Here is a 26,293-nt window from a genome sequence, read left to right as displayed (position 1 = left end):
AGCTTCTTTCATAAGGGGCTCCACAGTCCGAGGCACATTCACATGCCCTATGCGGTACCGTGCCTGCCAGGAAACATCATACTTTGGGGGTGCTTTTCTGCAAGGTGGACAAGGTGACTGCACCGTATAGAAGGGAGGATTGATGGGGTCATGTATTGCGAGATTTTGGCCAATAACCTCCTTCCCTCAGTAAGAGCATTGAAGATGATCTGAAACACACAGCCAAGGCAACTAAGGAGTGGCTCCGTAAGAAGTATTTCAAGGTCCTGGAGTGGCCTATCCAGTCTCCAGACCTGAACCCAATAGAAAATCTTTGGAGGGAGCTGAAACTCAATGTTGTCCATCAACAGCCCCGAAACCTGAAAGATCTGGAGAAGATCTGTATGGAGGAGAGGGCCAATATCCCTGCTGCAGTGTGTGCAAACTTGGTAAAGAACTACAGGAAATGTCTGACCTCTGTAATTGCAAACAGGGTGGATTTGATTTAAATCTATTTAAATCACGATTTAAATCACTAGTCAGTAAGGCTTGATTTAAATCAGTGATTTAACCCCTTAGTGACAGAGCCAATTTGGTACTTAATGACCGAGCCAATCTTTGCAATTCTGACCACTGTCACTTTATGAGGTTATAACTCAGGAACGCTTCAACGGATCCCGCTGATTCTGAGATAGTTTTTTCGTGACATATTGTACTTCATGTTAGTGGTAACATTTCTTCGATATTACTTGCGATTATTTATGAAAAAAACGGAAATATGGCGAAAATTTTTAAAACTTTGCAATTTTCAAACTTTGTATTTTTATGCCCTTAAATCAGAGAGATATGTCATGAAAAATAGTTAATAAATAACATTTCCCACATGTCTACTTTACATCAGCACAATTTTGGAAACAAATTTTTTTTTGTTAGGTAGTTATAAGGGTTAAAAGTTGACCAGCAATTTCTCATTTTTACAACACCAATTTTTTAGGGACCACATCACATTTGAAGTCATTTTGAGGGGTCTATATGATAGAAAATAATGAAGTGTGACACCATTCTAAAACTACACCCCTCAAGGTTCTCAAAACCACATTCAAGAAGTTTATTAACCCTTTACGTGCTTCACAGGAACTGAAACAATGTGGAAGGAAAAAAAATGTACATTTAACTTTTTTTTGCAAACATCTTAATTCAGAACCATTTTTTTTATTTTCACAAGTGTAAAAACAGAAATGTAACCATAAATTTTGTTATGCAATTTCTCCTGAATACGCCAATACCCCATATGTGGGGGTAAACCACTTTTTGGGCGCACCGCAGAACTTAGAAGTGAAGGAGCGCCGTTTGACTTTTTCAATGCAGAATTGGCTGGAATTGAGATCGGACGCCATGTCACGTTTAGAGAGCCCCTGATGTGCCTAAACAGTGGAAACTCCCCACAAGTGACACCATTTTGGAAACTAGACCCCTTAAGGAACTTATCTAGATGTGTGGTGAGCACTTTGAACCCCCAAGTGCTTCACAGAAGTTTATAACGTAGAGCCGTGAAAATAAAAAAATCGCTTTTGTTTACACAAAAATGATCTTTTCGCCCACAAATTCTTATTTTCACAAGGGTAACAGGAGAAATTAGACCACAAAAGTTGTTGTGCGATTTCTCCTGAATACGTCGATACCCCATATGTGAGGGTAAACCACTGTTTGGGCGCATGGCAGAGCTTGGAAGTGAAGGAGCGCCGTTTTACTTTTTCAATGTAGAATTGGCTGGAATTGAGATTGGACGCCATGTCACGTTTGGAGAGCCCCTGATGTGCCTAAACAGTAGAAACCCCCCACAAGTGACCCCATTTTGGAAACTAGACCCCATAAGGAACTTATCTAGATGTGTGGTGAGCACTTTGAACCCCCATGTGCTTCACAGAAGTTTATAATGCAGAGTCGTGAAAATAAAAAATATTTTTTTTTCCACAAAAAAGATATTGTAGCCCCCAAGTTTTTATTTTCACAAGGGTAACAGGAGAAATTGGACTGCAATAGTTGTTGTCCAATTTATCCCGAGTACGCTGATGCGCCATATGTGGGGGTAAACCACTGTTTGGGCGCACGGCAGAGCTCGGAAGGGAAGGAGCGCCTTTTTGGAATGCAGACTTTGATAGAATGGTCTGTGGGCATTATGTTGCGATTGCAGAGCCCCTGATGTACCTAAACAGTAGTAACCCCCCACAAGTGACCCTGTTTTGGAAACTAGACCCCCCAAGGAACTTATATAGATGTGTGGTGAGAACTTTGAATGCCCAAGTGCTTCACAGAAGTTTATAATGCAGAGTCATAAAAAAATATATATATATATTTTTCCACAAAAAGGATTTTGTAGCCCCCAAGTTTTTATTTTCACAAGGGTAACAAGAGAAATTGGACCCCAGAAGTTGTTGTCCAATTTATCCCGAGTATGCTGATGCCCCATATGTGGGGGTAACCCACTGTTTGGGCGCACGGCAGAGCTCAGAAGGGAGGGAGCACCATTTGACATTTTGAGCGCAAAATTGGCTATCGTGTTTGGAGACCCCCTGATGTACCTAAACAGTGGAAACCCCCCAATTCTAGCTCCAACCCTAACCCCAACACACCCCTAACCCTAATCCCAACCTGATCCATAATCCTAATCACTAACCCTAACCATAATCACAACCCTTATCCCAAAACAACCCTAATGTCAACCCTAACCATAACCCTAATCAAAACCCTAAAATCAAACACACCCCTAATCCTAATCTCAACCCTAACCTCAAACCTAACCCTAATCCCAATACACCCCTAATCACAACCCTAACCTTAACCCTAATCCCAAACCTAACCCTAATCCCAAGCGTAACCCTAATGCCAACCCTAACCCTAATACCAACCCTAATCCAAACCCTAACCCTAATCCAAACTCTAACTCAAACTTTAGCCCCAACCCTAGCCCTAACTTTAGCCCCAACCCTAACCCTACTTTCACACTTGCGTTGTTTGGCATCCGTCGCAATCCGTCGTTTTGGACAAGAAACGGATCCTGCAAATGTGCCCGCAGGATGCGTTTTTTGCCCATAGACTTGTATTGCCGACGGATCGTGACGGATGGCCACACGTCGCGTCTGTCGTGCACTGGATCAGTGTTTTGGCGGACCGTCAGCACAAAAAAACGTTCAATGTAACGTTTTTTTGTACGTCGCATCCGCCATTTCTGACTGCGCATGCGTGGCCGTAACTCCGCCCCCTCCTCCCCAGGACATAGATTGGGCAGCGGATGTGTTGAAAAACTACATCCGCTGCCCACGTTGTGCACAATTTTCACAACGTGTGTCGGTATGTCGGGCCGATGCATTGCGACGGCCCCGTACCGACGTAAGTGTGAAAGAAGCCTAACCCTAAATTTAGCCCCAACCCTAACCCTAAATTTAGCCCCAACCCTAACCCTAAATTTAGCCCTAACCCTAATCCTAGCCCTAACCCTACCCCTAACCCTGACCCTACCCCTAACCCTAATTTTAGCCCCAACTGCTCTTCTCCTGCCGGCCGGCAGATGGAGACAGATGGCGGGCGAACTGCGCATGCGCCCGCCATTTTCTTTTGCCGGCGGCCAGGAGGAGCAGCAGGAGGACCCAGGGACACAGGTGAGTATGGCAGGGTCCCCGGCAGCCTAGACCCCAAAGACTCTCGCGGGGCCGGCCGGCGCACTGCGCATGCGCCCGCCATTTTGAAGATGGCGGCGCCCACCGGGAGACACGAGAAGCATCGGGGGAGATAGGTGAGTATTGGGGGGCTACCTGGGACCCCTTTTCTCTGTCCTCCGATGTGCGATCACATCGGAGGACAGAGAAATTAAAAAGAGATCGCGTTTTTTTTTTTTTTTGCGATCGCCGGTAAACGGTTAATTACCGGCGATCGCAAATGCGGGGTGGGTTAAAAAACCCCTGAATCATGTTCTCTGGGGTCTCGGCTACCCCTGGCAGCCGAGACCCCGGAGAAAATCCGACTCTGGGGGGCGCTATTTACTTTTTCCACAGCGCCGTTAATTAACGGCGCTGTGGTTTAAGTACCCTTAGCGGCCGCCGTTAAAAGGCGTATCGGCGGTCGCTAAGGGGTTAAATCAAAGTTTCTACCTAAACTAGTTCTTGCTACATTAACATGCAAGTAGATGAAGATTTTTAGAATCACTTTTTATATTACTTTTTTCTCCCCAGTTTAACGGGTTAATCATTCATATTTGGACACCACTGTTCTGTTGTACTTAAGAAGGAGAAAAATAATCCTGACCTTAATAACAATTTAAATAGATTTATTCAACTGAAACAATAACAACATTACAGCATAAGTTATTTGCTTAAACAAACATCCATGTTTGTTAACTAATTTGGCTAAACAAAATATATATACATATTATAAGAAACTTAGACTGTCAGCCCAGCCGACACATGAAAAACTTAAATACTACGGTCCCTGCTGTCCTCTGTAGCTCACTTGTCGTCATCTTCATCATCATCTTCTTCTTTGTTCCTATTCATAATCTGGAAAAGAAAACCAAGCTTTCCTGCTTTATTGGGTCCCAACCGATTTCGCAATATAGAATGAATGAGTCCAAACGAAGAGAATATTCTTTCAACGCCTGCAGAAGAAGCTACTGCTGTTAAAAGTGAAATCATTACTTGAACAGTCTCTAAATCCAAGCGCTTAAGTGACTTCCACCAGTTTACTGGTGTGACCTTCCTTAAAATATCTTCAGCAAACATATATTTCTTGAAGGGTTCCCCCTTAGCTCTGAAGTTTATTATAGTTGGCATTAAAGATGGATGATTGCTGGATACCCATGTCATAGTTAACTCCTCTTCCTCAGCACTTAGGTTTTGACCCTGATATTGGATATTGACAATATTTGCCAAAAAATGAGCTGGAGTCAGTGCTTGTCCCATTCGTTTGTTTACTGCTTGTAATTTAATTCTGTCCATGTGTAGTTCTGTTTTTAAGTGTTCACTCAGTTCCTTCCAAATTTCAACAGCATCCGCAATAAAACAGCTATTTTTCTGTATTTTGTTTAAAGCTTGAGAGATGGGTTTCAGGAAGCTCAGCATATGTTCAACATTTCTCTTAAGCCCAATGTTGAGGATTTTGGCCGTGACAGTGCCATCTATTTTATCTCGATTTTCTTCACAAAGTGTCATCAGAATAGGCCAGTTTTTGATATACTGCTCAAAACAGTCCACCACAGAGTTCCATCTAACATCTTGTGGGAGCGTTAGCTTGGTTCCACCCATCCTTTTCAGAGCTGCTGCAGCAAAATTGTTATTACGGAAGTATTTAGCAATTTCAACAACATTAGCCTTTATTTCTGGAACACTTAAGTCTTTGGCTAAGAGGTGCAGCAAATGAGCACTGCAACCATATGTTATTAGCAGCTTTGTATTCCCTCCCTGCTCTTCTAAATCTCTTCTCATCTTGGATACGTTTGCAGCATTGTCAGTGACCAAACTGCGTACTAGACATTTGAATTTTTGTTCACGTCGTTATAGCTTTTACTGCCACTTCTTGTAAGTATTCTGCTGTGTGTGCATTTCCTGACGTATCAGTTGTTTGTGCAAGGAAGACTTTACCTTCTTCTGTTGTTATACAAGCACATACAATAGGATCATTGTGGACATTACTCCACCCATCAATACTTAGGTTAACAATTTTACCCTCCAGAGCTGTTGCACATTGCTCCATTTCTCTGTCATACACTTGATCCAGCAGTTTCCCTGCATCAGCAGCTCTGCTGGGTGGACTGTATCCTGGTTTCAGTGACTGAACCATATTAATGAAATGTGGGTTCTCAGTCAGACGGAAAGAAGAGTTCGTTGCATAAATAAACTGGGCAATTTTTTCATCAATCAACTCTTTTTCTAATCTGCTAGTTCTTATCACAAACCTATCTATGGTGGTTCCAGGAGGTAAAGGTTTTTTCTTCCTTTTGGGTGATGGTGATATGTGGCTGTGGGTGTCTGATGATGATGCTGCTGCTAATGAAGCACTATCCTGGATGGATAACTCTGAAACTGTAGAACAGGATGATGGTGATCTTGGAGGTGGATAGTTTCCAGAATCCATGAATTTCCCTAAACAAAAAAAGTCAATGCTGTTGTTTTATTGTTTATACAATTTCTGCTTATTGTACACAACACATCACTGCCCCTGCCCCAAAATAAATATTTGTTTTTCTTCATAACTGTACCAAATGACAGTAACATGCAGTAATAATAAGAAATATAATTTTTCTCACACATGACAGTTCAGGCTTTAGAAATAGGATTCAATAAAAATGTTTACCAACCTGAAGATCCTGCCTGTTCAGAAGTGTTTCTTTGGTCATCTTCATCACCGCACTTCTCATGATGTTGCCTCATTCGCGCCACCAGGCCTTGCATCTCTTTGTTGCATCGTTTGCATTTTGCACGCATGCCTGCCTTACCGATAGGCGAAGGAGCTTCATTAAAATATTCCCAAACTGGGTCTCTTTTACGGCCTGCTGCCATTATAAGGAAAGAATGTAATAAACCTCAGATCGTACACACAAACAGATCCAGACTTGTCTGTCTGTGGCTATGCTGCAGTATTGTGCTCAAAGTTTCACTTTCATTTTCTTGTCTGCTTGCCCTTCCTCCTCCTCACACTTAGATTCACGTTCTTCTTGTGTTGTGCAGATCTATTCCACTCCAAACAATCAGAAACATATTGTCTAACTTCTTGGACTTGGCACTGAAGGGGTTGATTCTGTATTCATAGGTTTGTAGATCAATAGGATAAAGTTCTTTTTCTCAACTCTGTTCATGTTGTAACATTTTTGCCGTGAAGAAGAGGCTGGGACCTCTGCGGAGTCAAATTCAGTTTTGAGAACTGCGTAAGTAAAGCGAGCGTCTGTGATAATATAGGAGAGAAACTGCCCACTAATCCTACAGAAACCTCTGGAAGAGCATGGCATTGTGAATGTTACACATATACAGCCTTTATTCTACTGAGTTAAACAACTCAGCTTTATCTCATGATGGAAGAACCAGGTAAAATATTTTCCTCAAAAAGCAGTTTATTGAAAAAAATCCGATTTAAATCAAAAAAATCCGATTTAAATAAAAAAAATCCGATTTTTTTGATTTTTTAAAAAAAAAAAACATTGATTTTTATCCACCCTGATTGCAAACAATTGTTACTGTAACAAATATTAAGTTCTGTTTTTCTATTGTATCAAATACTTATTTCATGCAATAAAATGCAAATTAGTTATGTAAAAATCATACAATATGATTTTCTGGTTTTCATTTTTAGATTCTGTCTCTCACAGTTGGAGTACCTATGATAAAAATTACAGACCTCTTAATTCTCTGTAGGTGGGAAAACTTGTAAAATCAGCAGTGTGTCAAATATTTATTTTTCCAACTGTGCATCATTAGTCCTGAAGTGGGCTCAGGAGCTATGCCTGCTCCACATGGAGTACCGTAGATACGGGTTTGTGCTAATACTAACAGCAATGAGCAGAGCATTTAAGTTTGTGGTGTGCTGATGGGATGCCATGGCAGCTGGCTGTTTGGTAACTTTTTTTTCTTACAGGTTTTTAAAATGTTACAAACATAGTGAGACCTTAAAGTAATTTTTCTGCATTTACTGTATACACTATATTATGGCTGTCAATCATGGCAGGTCAATGAAATTGAATATCTATTGTATTTCACAGCTTCAATGTTAATAATAATAATAATAATAATCTTTATTTTTATATAGCGCTAACATATTCCGCAGCGCTTTACATTTTGCACACATTATCATCACTGTCCCCGACGGGGCTCACAATCTTAATTCCCTATCAGTATGTCTTTGGAATGTGGGAGGAAACCGGAGTACCCGGAGGAAACCCACGCAAACACGGGGAGAACATACAAACTCCTTGCAGATGTTGTCCAAGGTGGGATTAGAACCCAGGACCCCAGCGCTGCAAGGCTGCAGTGCTAACTACTGAGCCACCGTGCTGCCCATCACAGACAATACTCATCAGAAGGAAGGCAGTCAACATCTGGTCTTATCACATCAGCCCATTTACTGTGGGCAGTAATAACATGAACCTACTCAGTGATGTGTTGGTTTCCCTTTAAGAATCAGTAGTTACTCACAGTACAAAGTGACAAGTATACCAGTGTAGGTACAAAGTTCTCTCTATAGAACCACATAACAGAGCACTTGGTCAGTCTCTAGTAAATAGCTTAATATACCATGGAAAGCATTCACCATAACTACTAGATCATTTCCCAAGTGACAAAACAATTGCATTGGTCATGTATTGCAAGGTCAATGCTCCTGATCACATTTTTATGTACGGTAGATGGAAAACCTGCTTTCATAGGTGGGCACAAACCCACCTACTCGTAGTGCAAAGGGCCATTTCATCAAAGCAGATTGGTAAACCTTAGTTGCTGGAGGCTGAAGGGTGATACTTTAGGAATTCTTTCATTAATTTCTTCTTTCTTTTCTCAGGAATAACAGAACTCCCGTCCACCATAATTATTAACCGATGAATTTCCCGTCTCGTGTAATCATACCTCTGTGCGTCGTATTCTTTAATGGTTAACCGTTCACAAAACGTAAAACCTGTAACATGGATGCAAAAAATAAAAAAAATAGGCATTTCAGGATATCAACGAACATAAAACTAGCAGATGGCTAGTTAAAAACTTTAAAAAAAAAGTAGTCACAATTCCTTCTTAGACGGCTGCACATGTACACTGCACCCAGCAGCAGCAAATATTGGGGTCTTCTCAATACTGTACATGCTTTCTAACCAGTGCAAAGATAAAATTAACAGATGGTTACTGGGACACCTTTTTATAGCATTAGCCGCTCATTGCCCTCTTACCCAGGCCCGACTAAAGAGCTCTGTAATAATTGTGACCCATACTATACATGTGAACCCTGGTAAGACTGTTTAATTATTATTTGGAGCTATTTATTGTATATACTGGAGTCCTGGATAACTCCTTTAAAATGTAATTATATATTATATACACAGTTGTGTTAAAAAGTGTTTGCCCCTTCCTGATTTCCTATTTGTTTGTATGTTTGTCACATATAAATGTTTCAGATCACCAAACAAATCTAAATATTAGACAAAGATAACACAAACACAAAATGCAGTTTTTAAATAAATGTCTTTATTATTAAGAGAAAAAAAATCCAAACCTACAGGGCCCTGTGTGAAAAAGTGATTGCGTTTCCAATAACTGGCAATGAGTCTTTTACAACGCTCTGAATGAATTTTTTTTTGGTGAACAAAAAGAACATGAACCGCATCTCCAAAAATTCATACATTGATCTAATGACGCTAGGCAAAATATATATTACTGAACACGAAGTTCTTGGTTTAACATTCTTCTCGGACTGTATGAAGTCCACTGCCACGTCTAACCGCTCAGTGGGTTTCTATCGCCTTAACAGACTGGAGTCATGCGCTGACCACCGCTGCAGCGATAATGCACCAGGAAGGGGGGGACGGCCTGGTGCCCCACAGCGCCCATGCTGTAAAACTGAATCCCCATAACTCCAGACTGCACCGCACCACCAGCAACAATGGCCACCGCACAGCACCAACAAGGAAGAATTTTGGCCCACTCATCTTTGCAGAATTGTTGTAATTCGACCTCATTGGTGATTTCCGATCATGAATCGCCTTTTTAAAGTCGCAGCATCTCAATCGGATTAAGGTCAGGACTTGACTAGGCCACTTCAAAGTCTTAATTTGTTTTTCTTAAACCATTCAGAGGTGGACTTGCTGGTGTGTTTTGAATCATTGTCCTGCTGCACAACCCAAGTGCACTTCATCTTGAGACCGGACATTCTTCCTCAGGATTTTTTGGTAGAGAGCAGAATTCGTGGTTCCATTTATCGCAGCAAGTCTTCCAGGTCCCACACAATTACACTATCACCACCATATTTTACTGTTGGTATGATGTTCCATTTCTGAAATGCTATGTTACTTCTATGCTAGATGTAATCTTCCAAAGAGTTCAACTTTTGCCTCGTCAGTCCACAGAGTATTCACTCAGTAGTCTTGGGGATCATCAAGATATTTTCTATCAAAACTGAGAGGAGCCTTTATGTTCATATGGCTCAGCAGTGGTTTTTGTCTTGGAACCATGTCATGCAGGCCATTTTTAACCAGTCTTTTTCTTATGGTGAAGTCATGAACACTGACCTTAACTGAGGCAAATGAGACCTACAATTCTTTGGAGGCTGTTGTGGGGTCTTTTGTGACTTTTTGGTTTAGTTGTCGCTGCACTCTTGGGATAATTTTGGTCGGCCAGACACAACTGGGAAGCCTCACCAGTGTTCCATGCTTTCACCATTTTTGGATAAGAGCTCTTACTATGGTTTGCTGGAGTTACAAAGCTTGAGAAATGGCTTTATAACCTATCCCAGACTGATAGATTTCAATCGCTTTGCTTCTCATTTGTTCCAGAATTTCTTTGGATCATGGCATGATGTTTAGCTTTTGAGTATCTTTTAGTCTACTTCACTGTCAGGCAGATCCTATTTAAGTGATGTCTTGATTTAGAACAGGTATGGGTAGGGAATTTGAACTCAGCTTCCCACAGATGTGATAAACCACAGTTAATTTATGTTTTAATGAAGGCGGGATGGGGATCACTTTTCTACACAGGGCCCTGTAGGTGTGGATTTCTTTTTCCCTTAATAATAAAGACCTTAAATTTAAAAACTGCATTTTGTGGTTACTTGTGTTATATTTAAAAAATGTTTTCAGATCTCCAAACAAATAAGTTTGAAAAACATGCAAAAGAATAGGAAATCAGGAAGGGTGGCAAACACTTTTACACACAACTGTGCATACAGTATATACTAGGGGCAGCTTCTTTTACTCTCCATGTTGACGGGAGAGTCTGTTAGAAGCTACCTGACTGTTTTCAAGCCCATAGTAAAATATATATATATATATATATATATATATATATATATATATATATATATATATATATATATATATATATAATAGAACTGGACAACCCCTTGAAGATTACATGCACTTACACAAATGTTTTCTCAGTAGGCAGTCTTTTTTTGGTGTGAGTTTTGCCTTTACTTTAATGTAGAGCAACAGAACCCAACCTTTGCAGGCCTATAATTTGTGGCATATGGCTGTCCGATAGGCCTGGTGTTAACATACCAAGCTGTTAAACAGCTATGAAGAGAAGGTCTACAGATGGACACTTGTGAGTGGCTCCACACAAGAGACTAGATATGAAAGTGCAAAAGGGTGGTATAAATAAGTAAAAAAGCGAGACAGATTGATATTCAAAATACCAGGTAGCCAAACCTTTTTCATGAATTAGAAATGCACCCTTGGGCAGAGTGTCTAAATGAGCTCTCTCCGAGACATGTCCGAGGAAGGAGAATGTCCCTGAACTTACTCCTTAAAAGTGTCAATATGGAGCAGATGGAAATATACTGCTAAAAGGTGACATGAGCACATGGGTGAATAGTTCTCATATATTATTTTTGCATCTATAACGGTCATCATTGAATAATGTGCAATGTGATTTGTATCTGGAATATGTCACTACATGAAATCACTGTGTGCAGATTTTAGATCGAATATTGCCAGTTAGAGGAGTGCATGAAACTGTATGCAATCGTGTGGTGAGCTCAGCATTGATGTGAGAATACTGAATGGGGGTAAAGTGGAAACCACTATATGTATGTATACTGCCTACAAGGGAGGGGGGCTCAATTTTTGGAGTGGGGAAGCTTTGTCTGTCATTAAAATGGGAAATTCAACTTGGCTCGCCACCATCTCTCAGAGCAGAATGTGGCTCACAAGTTGAGAAAGGTTGGGGACCACTGGTGTAGAGGGAAAGCACTATAGCCGATTCCTCTCTCCCATGTAAAATTTATCCTATTACCACAGATTTTGTGAAGACTAAAGACATTTATAAACATTCAGAGAAAGCGCAGACAGTGAACGGTCAATTACAGGCTGCATGAGGGCAAGAAAGATGCCACTTTCCTCTACAAATATATTAAGATATCTTCATATATTCACATTTACCAATTCATTTCACCTTGGCAGTAGTAGAGCAAAGGTCAGATACCTCAATCTAAAGAATTAGACCCATGTATCACCGCTATAGACCCTAAACCCTGGCAAGTATAAAATGGCAGGGAGACTTGTATCATTAATAAAATTAACTTTATCCTTTAACTCCTTTATAAGTAGCTAATGAACAAATACCTGAAAAGTCATCTGGGTCTTCTCCATTCTGCAGGCTCCTTAGCTTTGTGCTTACAAGGTCAAGTAGCTCCATGGGTGTCTGCATTATATTATTAAAAAATAAATATGCAGTTTCAGTAGAGTAGCAATGCCGCACAATATAATATTATGTCCTACTAGAAGAAAACATTCAAACAATCCTTTAAAAGGGAGCTGTCAGAAGGTTTTTGCTATGTAATCTGAGAGCAGCATCATGTAAGGACAGAGCCAGATTTCAGATCACTTACTGGACTGCTCGGTGCAGTTTTGATAGAAACCCTGTTTTTTGCTTGCTGCTACTTTGCAATAAAATGTACAGTAGTAACGGGCGATCAAAGTATCGTATCTACTACAAAATGGTATCAATAAAAATGTCAGCTTGGCGTGCAATAAATAAACCCCCAACAAGCAAAAGATCCAGCAAAATTGGAGATGCTCAGGTCTCAGAAAACAGCGCATTTAAAAAAAAAAAAAAAAAAAAAAAAAAAAAATTTCGATTTTTTTTTTTTCACCACTTAAATGAAAAAGAACCTTGACATATTTGGTGTCTGTGACCTGGAGAATCATAATGGCATGTCAGTGTTAGCATTTAGTTAACATGATAAAAAGAAATAAAAACAACTGGGGAATAGGGCGCATGCGCGGACCTTGATGCCGACGGTCATGTCGTGCTGAGCTCCGCTCCCAAACTGATCCCACGCAGCCCCAATTAGCCGTCAGAGCACATCTAACTCACCGGAGCCGAGGCACCTACACCCCCGGGATCGGCACCACCGGTAATGCCGAAGAAGGGGAGCGTGGCACAACCCGCTGGCCGCCTCATTACGGACCTTCTCCTGAGCGGCAATACATCCAAGATGGCCGCCGCAGCAGCTCCGTCCCCGGCCACAACACCGCAGGTAGAGGAGAACACAGACCAGGGGGGAACTGCCCCAGGCATGGAGACTATAATCTCCACAGCAGCGCTCACAAAATCGCTGCAGGAGACTTTTAGAGCAGAACTCTCTGCAGCCATGCAGGGCATTGCGTCTCAATTACAGGACATTATGCAACGTACAAATAACTTAGAGGAAAAAATGGAGTCTATGATAGATGCCCTGGAGGAGGATCACGAGACATCCAAAAATCACACAGACCGCATTAATGAGCTGGAACTTCGCTGTGAGGATTATGAAAACAGGTCCCGCAGGAGTAATTTGAGAGTAAGAGGTCTCCCGGAACATATTACTGCCCTTAAAGAAACAATGACCACACTTTTTGCTGTGCTCCTGCCTGATTTAGACCCATCCCTCCTACATATTACCAGGATCCACAGGGCACTGGGCAAGCCTCGTTCGCCTGACATGCCTAGAGACGTTATTCTGAAATTGCACTACGAAGAAACAAGAGATATGATCCTAATAGCAACCAGAGACCGCTCTTCCTTGCCTAATTTACCAAATACTGTGCATATATATGCGGATATAGCCACGGCTACATTGGCCAGGAGAAGATCCCTCAAACCCATCACGGCCTCCCTTCAGAAGGCCCAAATTAAATACCGCTGGGGATTCCCCTTCACCCTGAACTTCACAGCCAACTCCCAATCATTTATCTGCAAATCTCTGGAGGAAGGAAAACAAGCCTTGGTTAAAGCAGGAATACCGATCAGCATAGACGCACCCTCGCTTCCTCAGCAAAAATCCAGACCAGCAAGAGAGTGGAAAGACTCCCCCAGAACGAGGAGTCAAAACTCACGGATCTCCTGATGTGGATTTACAGTCACGTGAAAGAAAGAGAACTGAATCTTCTAAAGGCCACCTCTACTGAGAATGGGAACCTCCATCTTGGTTGAACTCTCCTCCATATGAAAAATACCCCGAACTCGGACGAGTAATTAGCCATGTTGTGCCTGACCTACCTCTATCAGGTTTACTAAACCCATTTGACCCCCACCTATCCCTTCCCACCCTCCCCCATCCTACTCATTCTTTTATCTCTCACCTTCCTTTTCCTATATTTCATCCAACCCCCCCCCCTCCCCCCTTTTTTTTTTTTTTTTTTATTATTATTTTTTCTAATACATTAAGGTTTGGACCTACTGGGATTATGGCATGCTGCCCAAAACTGGCGACCCCTGGTTTACTAACTAATATGGGAGCCCAGATCGCCATACTTGTTGGACTTATAGTCCTTTTGAAATTGTTATTGGATTTGTTTGTTGTTGTCTCCCCCATGTTTGACCCTCACCCACTGTCTCCACACAGCAACAGATACTATGTCCTCAAGTTAACCAAATGCAAAGATAGAGTGAACTTAGTATTGACCACAACACTTAGCCTCACAAATATAAGCAATAATATCATGCATAACTATGTGTAAAGTTCTGTCTCACAATGTCCGGGGATTCAATTCACCATCAAAGCGCAGAAAGGCCTTCCTTGACTACCAAAAACATAAGCCTGACATAATCTGTCTACAGGAGACCCACTTTACCACCTCTTCATATCCTAAATATTTTAACTCTCACTACTCACAACACTTCCTTTCATCTTGGGACCGTAAGAGAAGAGGAGTAGCCATCTTTATTAAAAATAATTTCCCATTCCACCACTCCAGCACATATCTGGACCCCGAGGGTAGATTCATCATACTACTTGGTTCTTTGCAGGGCTTAGACATCTGCATCGTCAATAGTTATTCCCCCGCAACTGCCCAGACCCGCACCTTCCAACTAATCCTAACTAAGTTGATTCCACTTAAATACCACCACCTTGTGTGGTGTGGAGACTTTAACTTCACTATGAATCCATCAATTGATAGTAGCTCACTGAAAAGGACAGACATAACAAAAACTGACAGGAAGAAAATACTCCAGCTGATGAAAGAGAGTCACATTGCGGACGTGTGGAGAGAGATGAACGGAGGCATTAGAGGGTACACATATTACTCCCCAGCACAAAAATCCTACTCGAGAATAGACCTTCACTTAACCTCTGCATCAACACTCCCATCAGTCCTCTATTCCCGACATATCCCATCTCCATGGTCAGACCATGATGTAGTCTTATCACTATTCAAATTTAACACTGTCTCTTCTAGACTATTCAAATGGAGAATAAACGAATCCTTACTCACAGACCCCTCCACCTTAATCGATGTTAAAAAAGATCTAAACGTATACTTCGAAGCTAACTCGACAGGTGATATATCACCTGGGTCAGTATGGATGGCACATAAAAAATTCATAACTGGAACACTGATTAAAATAGCCTCCACCAAAAAGAGGCAAAGATCGGAGCAGCAGTTGCAACTAGAAAGCAAACTGCTTAGGTTAGAGCAGGCAAATCAATCAACTACATCTCTCTATTTAACCAAACAGATCCATGATACTAAACTAAAATTAAATGCACTCCTCACAAACAAAACCGAAAAAGCACTAACATGGACCAAATCATCCTTCTACAAACACGCCAACAAACCTAGTTCTATGCTAGCCCGTAAACTTAGACATAAAGAGCTATTAAACAATGTCTCATCCATTAGAGACCCAACAGGTCAAACTACAGCTAACCCGGAGGCTATCTACAGCACATTCCACAAATATTACCAATCACTCTACGCCACCCCCCAGCCTCCCCCCCCCCGCAGCGCCTTCAGACCTTTTTGGAAAGACTGAATCTCCCTAGGATGCCTGCCTCCGCAATCGATCACCTCCAAACGCCCATTACTACCGAAGAGATAATGTCAACAATTAAGAATCTTAAAAAAAGCAAAGCCCCTGGTCCTGATGGCCTCACGGCACTTTACTATAAAAAATTTGGAGACATACTTACTCCCTACATCCAACAATTTTGCAATTCTCTCCTCAACGGACACCAAATGCCACCCGAATTTTACACTGCACATGTGACAATAATCCCTAAACCTAAAAAAGACCATCTCTACCCTAAAAATTATAGGCCCATTTCCTTATTGAATGTAGACCTTAAAATATACACATCTATTTTGACGGCCAGACTCAATACAGTCCTACCCCTATTGGTCCATCGAGATCAAGTGGGGTTCATACCTAAGAGACAGGGTCCTGATAATATTAGAAAGAACTTGAATCTCATACACTCAGCAAACCACTTTAAACGGCCATTGTTGATGCTGGCTCTTGACATAGAAAAAGCCTTCGATTCGGTATCATGGACCTATCTATTTGAAACCCTAGCAAAATTTGGAGTCCCGGCAGGAATTATAACTAGCATCAAACTATTATATGATAGCCCCATAGCCTACTTAAAGCTACCCACTAATCAACCTGTCCCCATCAAAATTCAAAGAGGCACAAGACAAGGCTGCCCATTGTCACCAGCTTTGTTCGCCCTGGCTATGGAGCCTCTGGCAGAGGCCATTCGAACCAACCCTAACATCCATGGACCCCAGGACCTAGGAGGCCAATATAAGACAAGTCTCTTTGCAGACGATCTACTTCTAGCCATTACCAATCCAGTCACCTCACTCCCGAATCTATTCACCGTTCTACACGAATTCGAACTCATATCAGGCCTTAAAATCAATGTCGACAAGTCCGAGGCACTATTCATCAATACTCCAAAAGAGGCCCAAACCAACCTAGTTTCTCAATTTAAATTTTCTAAAAAAGATCATTATCTGACCTATCTGGGAGTTAACGTGACCTCTCATAGGTCAACACTGTTTAAATGGAATTACCTGCCACTGATAAAGAACCTGCAATCGGACCTCACTAGATGGTCCTCTATGCAATTGTCCTGGCTTGGTAGATTGCACGCTATTAAGATGATTACCCTCCCAAAATTTCTCTACCTCTTTCGATCTCTGCCTATCCCACTACCATCCAGGGCGCTGCATGAAATCAATACCACGATCTCGAGGTTCCTGTGGCAGGGCAAAAGGCCTCGAATACGGCTTAGAACCCTATTCATACATAGAAGAATGGGAGGTTTGTCTTTTCCCAATTTTATTTTATACTATAAGTCTGCCCAACTAGCCCAATTAATTAGCGTTTGTACTAGCAGGGACAATCGGCCCAGATGGATTGATCTAGAGTCATCCTTCATGGCCCCCTACTCTCTACCAGGCCTACTATGGTCTATGCAGAAACTCCCAAAGGGAATCCATATAACAGCCCCATTCTCTTTTCACTCCCTCATCATGTGGCGGAAGGAGATATTTAAATATGATCTACAATCTAAATCATCTCTTCTAACCAACTTCTTTCATAACCCTGATTTTATTCCAGGATTAGATCCCCGTCCCTTCTCCTGGTGGATCCTTAATGGCATAACTACCCTGAGACATCTTTGCACACCCTTCCTTACACTCCTCTCCCAACAGGACTTCATCCAAAAACTTAAACCACCAGCAGAGGAAACGTTGCGCATCTACCAGGTTTTCCACTTTGCCAAACAGATCCTACAACACAAAACACCCCCACGTCCTACAAGCTACGAACAGAGAGGCCTGAATGACCCCTTGAGTGGAGGAACTATTTCCCTCATCTACGCAACCCTAAATAGCACCCAAGGTGACGAAAAACTTAAATTTATGAAACAGTGGGAGGCGGATCTAAATATATCATTGTCCCTGGAGGACTGGAGGAGGAACTGTACTACACTTTCTAAGGGTAGCTACCAGTCCTCGATGGTTGAGACGTCCATTAAACTCTTGCATAGGACATACCAGGTCCCGAGTAAATTGCACACCATCTATCCAAATTTATCAGACCGCTGTTTCAGAGGATGTGGACTTCAGGGCAATCTAAAACATATTTGGTGGGAGTGCCCGATGGTATCTGCACTTTGGCGGAGGGTACAATCCATAATGGTAAAAATGTGTGGTAGGACAGTCCCTTTGGACCCGGCTGTGTTTCTTCTAGGTGCTAGGTTACCCGGCTTACCTAAAAAACTCCACAACCTAGTCAGCCAACTTTGTATGGCGACAAAGTTACACATTGCAACGAAGTGGAGAACTACTTCTTTATCACTGCCACTTGTGATGGACAAGATGAACACTATTTTGTTATACGAAAGAATCCAAGCTACAAGGAATGACTCATGGGACACTTTCTATCAGACTTGGCAACCCTGGATGGAACTAGACAATAATGTAAACCTGGGACAGACCCTAATATTGTCCTTGTGATTGCTGGGTAAATTGAATGCGACCACTCTTATATCTTGTTTGAGATACTCTGTTGTCCCCCTCCCCTATGTACTTCCCCCCCCTGTCTACGTATTGTAGTTCATGAAAGTTTAATTTTATCGGTGTTTGAGTTTTGTTTCTTTCCCACGATCTAAACACTATACCACCTTCTTGTACGGGAAATCTGTTGTTAATGTATTATTTTACTGCTTGCTCGGAAAATAAAACTTATTGGAACTAAAAACAACTGGGGAATTGCACTGTTTTTGCAATTTCACCGCACATGCAATTTTGTTAACGTTTTCCGGTACACGATATGGTAAAACCAACGGTGTCATTCAAAAGTACAACTTGTCCCACAAAAAAACAAGCCCTAACATGTCCATATTGCCTGAAAAATAACAGTTATGGCTCTGGGAAGAAGGGAAGCAAAAAATGAAAATTCAAAAACTGAAATACCCTTGGTCGTTAGGGGGTTTAATAAGGCTTACATGTACAATTGCAATCAAAATTATTCAACCTCCATAGCAAATTACCATATATTCTCGTGTGTAAACAAAATTTTTTCTAACATCTCAATTTCGGAAATACAGTAAAAGAATCGATGAGGATGTGTGTGTGTGTGTGTGTGTGTGTGTGTGTGTGTGTGTGTGTGTGTGTTCTGGATGGAATGTGATTCAGCACAAACATGCTCCCTCCCTCCTCCCCTCTTCATGGACTGTGAAGAAATATGATGTGAGGCATTTAGTGAGCTGTACCCTGCTGAGACAAGCCTTGACATTGAAAGTTCAGAGTAAAGCTATTTAACAACACATTTTACAAACTTTATACTTTTCACGTGCCCTATTGATGTATGCAAAGATTGTTTTATTTCTATCCCAAATTATACAGTGCACCATTCCCTATTCTTGCAAGAATTACAATATACTTAATTTTTTTTTACAGGACAAAATTATTTTGAGAGTGAATTTACATAATTACAAAATGTCTAAGGAACATCTTATGAAGTCCTCTGTATTTGAGCATTTCACAGTGACTCAAGATAATAAACATTTTGTGTGTCAGTGTATAAGTGACCGAGATGAAAACAAATGCTGTGATGCCAAAATCAGTGCATACTTAAGGTACCGTCACATTAAGCGACGCTGCAGCGATATAGGCAACGATGCCGATCGCTGCAGCGTCGCTGTGTGGTCACTGGAGAGCTGTCATACAGATGCCGAAGTCCCCTGGTAACCAGGGTAAACATCGGGTTACTAAGCGCAGGGCCGCACTTAGTAACCCGATGTTTACCCTGGTTAACATTGTAAATGTAAAAAAAAAAAACAAACACTACATACTTATATTCCGGTGTCTGTCCCCCGGCCTCAGCTTTCCTGCACTGTGTCAGCGCCGGCCGGCCTTAAACGTAAAGCAGAGCGGTGACGTCACCGCTGTGCTTTACGGCCGGCCGGCGATCACAGTCAGTGCGGAAGCTGACGGCGAGGGGACAGACACCGGAATGTAAGTATGCGGTGTTTTTTTTTTTTTTTACATTTACAATGGTAACCAGGGTAAACATCGGGTTACTAAGCGCGTCCCTGTGCTTAGTAACCCGATGTTTACCCTGGTTACCAGTGAAGACATCGCTGAATCGGCGTCACACACGCCGATTCAGCGATGTCTCCGGGAGATCCAGCGACAAAATAAAATTCTGGCCTTTCTCCTCCGACCAACGATGTCACAGCAGGATCCAGATCGCTGCTGCGTGTCAAACACAACGATATCGCTATCCAGGATGCTGCAACGTCACGGATCGCTAGCGATATCGTTGTTAAGTTGTTCAGTGTGAAGGTACCTTTAGGCAGTGATAAAAATGCTCCTTCAAGAGCTTCCAATCTAAAAAGACATTTACAACTCTGCCACCCAGAAGAAGAAAGCTGTGACTGAAAAGGATCACAGCAGCACCAAGAAACCAGAGACCAGCACTTCCCGCCAGGCAAAAGGAAGAGGAAAGAGCATCTCAAACGTCAAATACAAGATATTTTGTAAGTGACAAAGTTACTGTAACAATGACAGCAGATGTGTTTAAAAGACAGCTCATCGAGCTTGTTGTGGAGGACAGTGTACCATTATCATTATTTGCATGACCAGCTTTTACAGCTCTTAATGGAGAAATGGCTCGCAAACTTGGTGTTTCTATGGAAAGAGAAAGTATTAGAAAACTAGTGATTGAAGAAGCCCTTAACCAAAAGGAAGATCTTAAAAAGACTCAAGAGACACTTTGTATTTCTTAAAATGGATGCCTGCACATGTCACAGAGTGAACTATTTTGCTATCAATGTTCGATATGTTTGTGATAACAAAAAATTGTTACTAAAGACACTGGCAGTAAAAGATACTAAAGCTCATCACAGCAGCCAGTTTCTCCAGATCTTAAGGTACCGTTACACTTAACGATTTACCAATGATCACGACCAGTGATACGACCTGGCCGTGATCGTTGGTAAGTCGTTGTGTGGTCGCTGGAGAGCTGTCACACAGACAGCTCTCCAGCGACCAATGATGCCGAAGTCCCCGGGTAACCAGGGTAAACATCGGGTTACTAAGCGCAGGGCCGCGCTTAGTAACCCGATATTTACCCTGGTTACCATTGTAAATGTAAAAAAAAAAAAAAAAAAACACTACATACTCATATTCCGGTGTCTGTCACGTCCCTCGCCGTCAGCTTCCCGCACTGACTGTGAGCGCCGGCCGTAAAGCACAGCAAAGCGAAGACGTCACCGCTGTGCTTTACGGCCGGCGCTCACAGTCAGTGCGGGAAGCTGACGGCGAGGGACGTGACAGACACCGGAATATGAGTATGTAGTGTTTTTTTTTTTTACATTTACAATGGTAACCAGGGTAAATATCGGGTTACTAAGCGTGGCCCTGCGCTTAGTAATCCGATGTTTACCCTGGTTACAAGTGAACACATCGCTGGATCAGCGTCACACACGCCGATCCAGCGACGAAATAAAGTTCTGGACTTCTAGCTCCAACCAGCGATGTCACAGCAGGCTCCTGATCGCTGCTGCGTGTCAAACACAACGAGATCGCTATCCAGGACGCTGCAACGTCACGGATCGCTGTCGTTCTTGTTCAAAAGTTGCTCAGTGTGAAGGTACCTTTAGTGGAAAAAGTTCTGCAAGATTATGAACTAAAAAAAGAACAGGTTCTTGCTATTGTAACTGATAATGTTTCAAACATAAGTACAATTAAACTGATGAATGAGAATAATGAAGGTGAACAGCAGCTAGAAGAACATTTCACATTCAGTATGTTGGAGATGGAAGGCCACAGTCCTGTTCCCATAACAGAGGAACAAACAGATATTACTACAGAAGAACAGCAAAATGATTCTTTACAATTAGATGATCTTGTTGAAGCTGCTTCACACCTCTTTCCTATTCATCACATGCGCCGTGTTGTGCACACAGAGATAGTCTGGAAGAGAGACATGCTGGAACGCTGATTAGCAAAGTGAGTAAATTGGCTATTGTTGCCAGAACCTCTAAAATTGATTCCATCTAGGAGACGTGCGGAAAAGGGGCAATTGAAGATCAAGCAACTCGGTGGGACAGCACCTATTTAACGACTGAGCGATTGCTTGATCTGAAACCCTTCCTTGTAGACATGGCCAACCCTCAGGTAACACTACATGACGTTCAATGGACACAGGTTGCTAAATTGAAGGAATTGCTTCATCACCCATTTACAGTGACTAAAAAGTTACAAGCGGAGGATTTAAGTCCTGGCATTTTTATAAAGGAGTTAAAGAACTTCTTGTTTTGCCTGTCCAAAAGAGGAGGTTAAAATCGCAGATGGCATTGCTGCTTCAAGGAAACAGAGAGACTCTTAGACAATAAAATTCTTCTGGTAGCTGTTTATATGGACCCGAGTCATCGTATATTGCTGGATGATCAACAGCTTACTAAAGGAAAAGAAGCTCTGACTGAGGTAGCAGTTAGGATGAGTGGGCTACAGGATGGCCAAGAACAAGAGGATTCGGGTCCTGCCAGTGCTGCTGCTGCTGTTCCTTCATCCTCAACAGATGAGGAGTTTGATTTCGACAAGTATTTGGACAACATGGAGCAGGCTGCAGGGAAAAAGATTCCACTCCCATAGAAAACAGATTAACCCCCTAGTGACCGAGCCAAATTTTTGAAATCTGACCAGTGTCACTTTATGTGGTAATAACTCTGCAACGCTTCAACAAATCCCAGTGATTTTGGGATTGTTTTTTCGTGACACATTATACTTTATGATAATGGTAAATTTAGTTCAACATTTTTTGTGTTTATTTATAAAAAATATAAAAAATTTGAGAAAAATGTTAAAAAATTAGCAATTTTCTGAATTTGAATGATTATCCCTTTAATCCAGATAGTCATACAACAGCAAACCATTAATAAATAACATTTCCCACATGTCTGCTTTACATCAGCACCATTTGTAAAATGTTATTTTATTTTGTTAGCATTTTAGGAGGTTTAAAAATGTAGCAGCAATTTTTAATTTTTTCAAAGAAATTTACCACATTTATTTTTTTAGGGACTTATCCATGTTTGAAGTGACTTTAGGGGTCCCATATATTGGGAAACCCACAAACGTGATACCATTTTAAAAACAGCACCCCTAAACATATTGAAAACTGCTGTCAGGTAGTTTATTAACCCTTCAGGTGCTTTACAGGAATTAATGCAAAGTGGCATGATAGGAATGACAATGTGTATTTTTACCACCTAAATGTTGCTAACTTCTAAACAGATTACTACAGCCGTCAGACTCTAAGGCCACGATTTGGTCATGAATTGCCATCGCAAACATCAGGACAACAAAATCATGATCTGAGGGCACCAATTGTGACAAAGAAGAAGCCACACTCTGTTAACCATTTATAATGATGTAATCACTATTGACAGCAGCATCTAAGGGGTTAAACAGATTTAGAAGGTGCAAATACTGATCGTGGCTGATACAGCAAGTTGTCAGCTATAGTGTACAACCGACAGATGCTCGATTGTCACCTGTATGGGGAGGCTATTCTCTTATATCTCAGGTCAGTTAAAAGACGTATTGGCTGTCATTAAGGGGTTAACCATATTTCAGCAAAATATTTCACTTGCTCTCAAAGAAGTAAAAGACTTCAATCCTTCATCAAAACTGACTCATTACGGTAATGCATATGCATGTCTCTCCACTCCCAGAGGCGTGGAGAGAATATTCATTACCTTAATGAGCGGCGCCAGGTGATCGCTCTGCACAGGAAGAGCTGCTGGTGCCGGAACGAATGAGATGCAGTGCCATTGAGGGCACGCAGGCAGGTGAGTAGGATTTTTTTTTTTTTACAGAAATCATGCATACAAGGATTGGGGATAAATAGCCATGCATACAATGACAGGGACGGGGGAGCCATGCATACAATGACAGGGACGGGAGAGCTATGCATACCAGGATGGGGGATGAGGCGACAATGCATACCCGGCTTAGGCTAGGGTCACATTGCGTTAGTGCAACCCGTTTAGCGCTAGCGGGTTGCGCTAACGCAATGTTTTTAATGGGGCCACGTCCTGGGGTCGCGGTAACGTCCCCGCTCTTGCAGATCCCCGATCTGCGAGAGCGGGGAACGGACCGCGGGCGCGCCTCGGACGCTGCAAGCAGCGTCCGCGGCGCGCCAGGAAACACCGGCGCGTCGCTAGCGCGTGCCAAACATGGCACACGCTAGTGCTGCGCGTTCCCATTGCCGTGAATAGGCGCGCTAACGGACGCGTTGCACGGCGTTAATTTCGCCGTGCAACGCTGTCCGTTAAGCGCGTTCCCATAACGCAATGGGAACCCAGCCTTATACTCGAGTCAATAGGCTTACCCAGTATTTTGTGGCAAAGTTAGGTGCCTCGGCTTATACTCTAGTATATACAGTCATGGCCAAAAGTATTGACACCCCTGCAATTCTGTCAAATAATACTCATTTTCTTCCTGAAAATAATAATAATAATAATCTTTATTTTTATATAGCGCTAACATATTCCGCAGCGGTTTACAGTTCTGCACACATTATCATCACTGTCCCCAATGGGGCTCACAATCTAGAATCCCTATCAGTATGTCTTTGGAATGTAGGAGGAAACCGAAGTACCCGGAGGAAACCCACGCAAACACGGAGAGAACATACAAACTCTTTGCAAATGTTGTCCTGGATGGGATTAGAACCCAGGACTCAGCGCTGCAAGGCAGCAGTGCTAACCACTGTGCCACCGTGTTGAAAATGATTGCAAACACAAATTATTTGGTATTATTATGTTCATTTAATTTGTCTTAAATGAAAAAACACAAAAGAGAATGAAGCAAAAAGCAAAACATTGATCATTTCACACAAAACTCCAAAAATGGGCCAGACAAAAGTATTGGCACCCTCAGCCTAATACTTGGTTGCACAACCTTTAGCCAAAATAACTGCGACCAACCGCTTCCGGTAACCATCAATGAGTTTCTTACAATGCTCTGCTGGAATTTTAGACCATTCTTCTTTGGCAAACTGCTCCAGGTCCCTGATATTTGAAGGGTGCCTTCTCCAAACTGCCATTTTTAGATCTCTCCACAGGTGTTCTATGGGATTCAGGTCTGGACTCATTGCTGGCCACCTTAGAAGTCTCCAGTGCTTTCTCTCACACCATTTTCTAATGCTTTTTGAAGTGTGTTTTAGGTCATTGTCCTGCTGGAAGACCCATGACCTCTGAGGAAGACCCAGCTTTCTCACACTGGGCCCTACATTATGCTGCAAAATTTGTGCGTAGTCTTCAGACTTCATAATGCCATGCACACGGTCAAGCAGTCCAGTGCCAGAGGCAGCAAAGCAACCCCAATACATCAGGGAACCTCTGCCATGTTTGACTGTAGGGACCGTGTTCTTTTCTTTGAATGCCTCTTTTTTTCTCCTGTAAACTCTATGTTGATGCCTTTGCCCAAAAAGCTCTACTTTTGTCTCATCTGACCAGAGAACATTCTTCCAAAACGTTTTAGGCTTTTTCAGGTAAGTTTAGGCAAACTCCAGCCTGGCTTTTTTATGTCTCGGGGTAAGAAGTGGGGTCTTCCTGGGTCTCCTACCATACAGTCCCTTTTCATTCAGACGCCGACGGATAGTACGGGTTGACACTGTTGTACCCTCGGACTGCAGGGCAGCTTGAACTTGTTTGGATGTTAGTCGATGTTCTTTATCCAACATCCGCACAATCTTGCGTTGAAATCTCTTGTCAATTTTTCTTTTCCGTCCACATCTAGGGAGGTTAGCCACAGTGCCATGGGCTTTAAACTTCCTGATGACACTGCGCACGGTAGACGCAGGAACATTTAGGTCTTTGGAGATGGACTTGTAGCCTTGAGATTGCTCATGTTTCCTCACAATTTGGTTTCTCAAGTCTTTAGACAGTTCTTTGGTCTTTTCTTTTCTCCATGCTCAATGTGGTACACACAAGGACACAGGACAAAGGTTGAGTCAACTTTAATCCATGTCAACTGGCTGCAAGTGTGATTTAGTTATTGCCAACACCTGTTAGGTGCCACAGGTAAGTTACAGGTGCTGTTAATTACACAAATTAGAGAAGCATCACATGATTTTTCGAACAGTGTCAATACTTTTGTCCACCCCCTTTTTTATGTTTGGTGTGAAATGATATCCAATTTGGCTTTAGGACAATTCTTTTTGTGTTTTTTTTATTTAAGACAAATTAAATGAAGATAATAATAACAAAGAATTTGTGATTGCAATCATTTTCAGGAGGAAACTGAGTATTATCTGACAGAATGGCAGGGGTGTCAATG

At 42.1% G+C, this 26,293-nt stretch overlaps 1 protein-coding gene across 1 annotated transcript in view; it reads right to left on the bottom strand.

The window, feature by feature from the left end:
- Nucleotides 1–7,493: 7,493 nt before the first annotated feature.
- The window catches only part of DEPDC4 (DEP domain containing 4), a 62,671-nt gene continuing 43,871 nt past the window's right edge, over nt 7,494–26,293 (bottom strand). Inside the window, exons 8-9 of the mRNA XM_069762006.1 lie at nt 12,284–12,362; nt 7,494–8,631 (exon numbers count right to left, since the gene is read on the bottom strand). Of these exons, the coding sequence (XP_069618107.1) occupies nt 8,450–8,631; nt 12,284–12,362 (261 nt within the window). The 3' untranslated portion in view covers nt 7,494–8,449. The remainder of the gene's footprint in view (nt 8,632–12,283; nt 12,363–26,293) is intronic.

This window comes from Ranitomeya imitator, chromosome 4, assembly GCF_032444005.1.
Source record: "Ranitomeya imitator isolate aRanImi1 chromosome 4, aRanImi1.pri, whole genome shotgun sequence".
NCBI lineage: Eukaryota > Metazoa > Chordata > Amphibia > Anura > Dendrobatidae > Ranitomeya > Ranitomeya imitator.
This window is presented reverse-complemented; position numbering and strand designations above follow the sequence as displayed.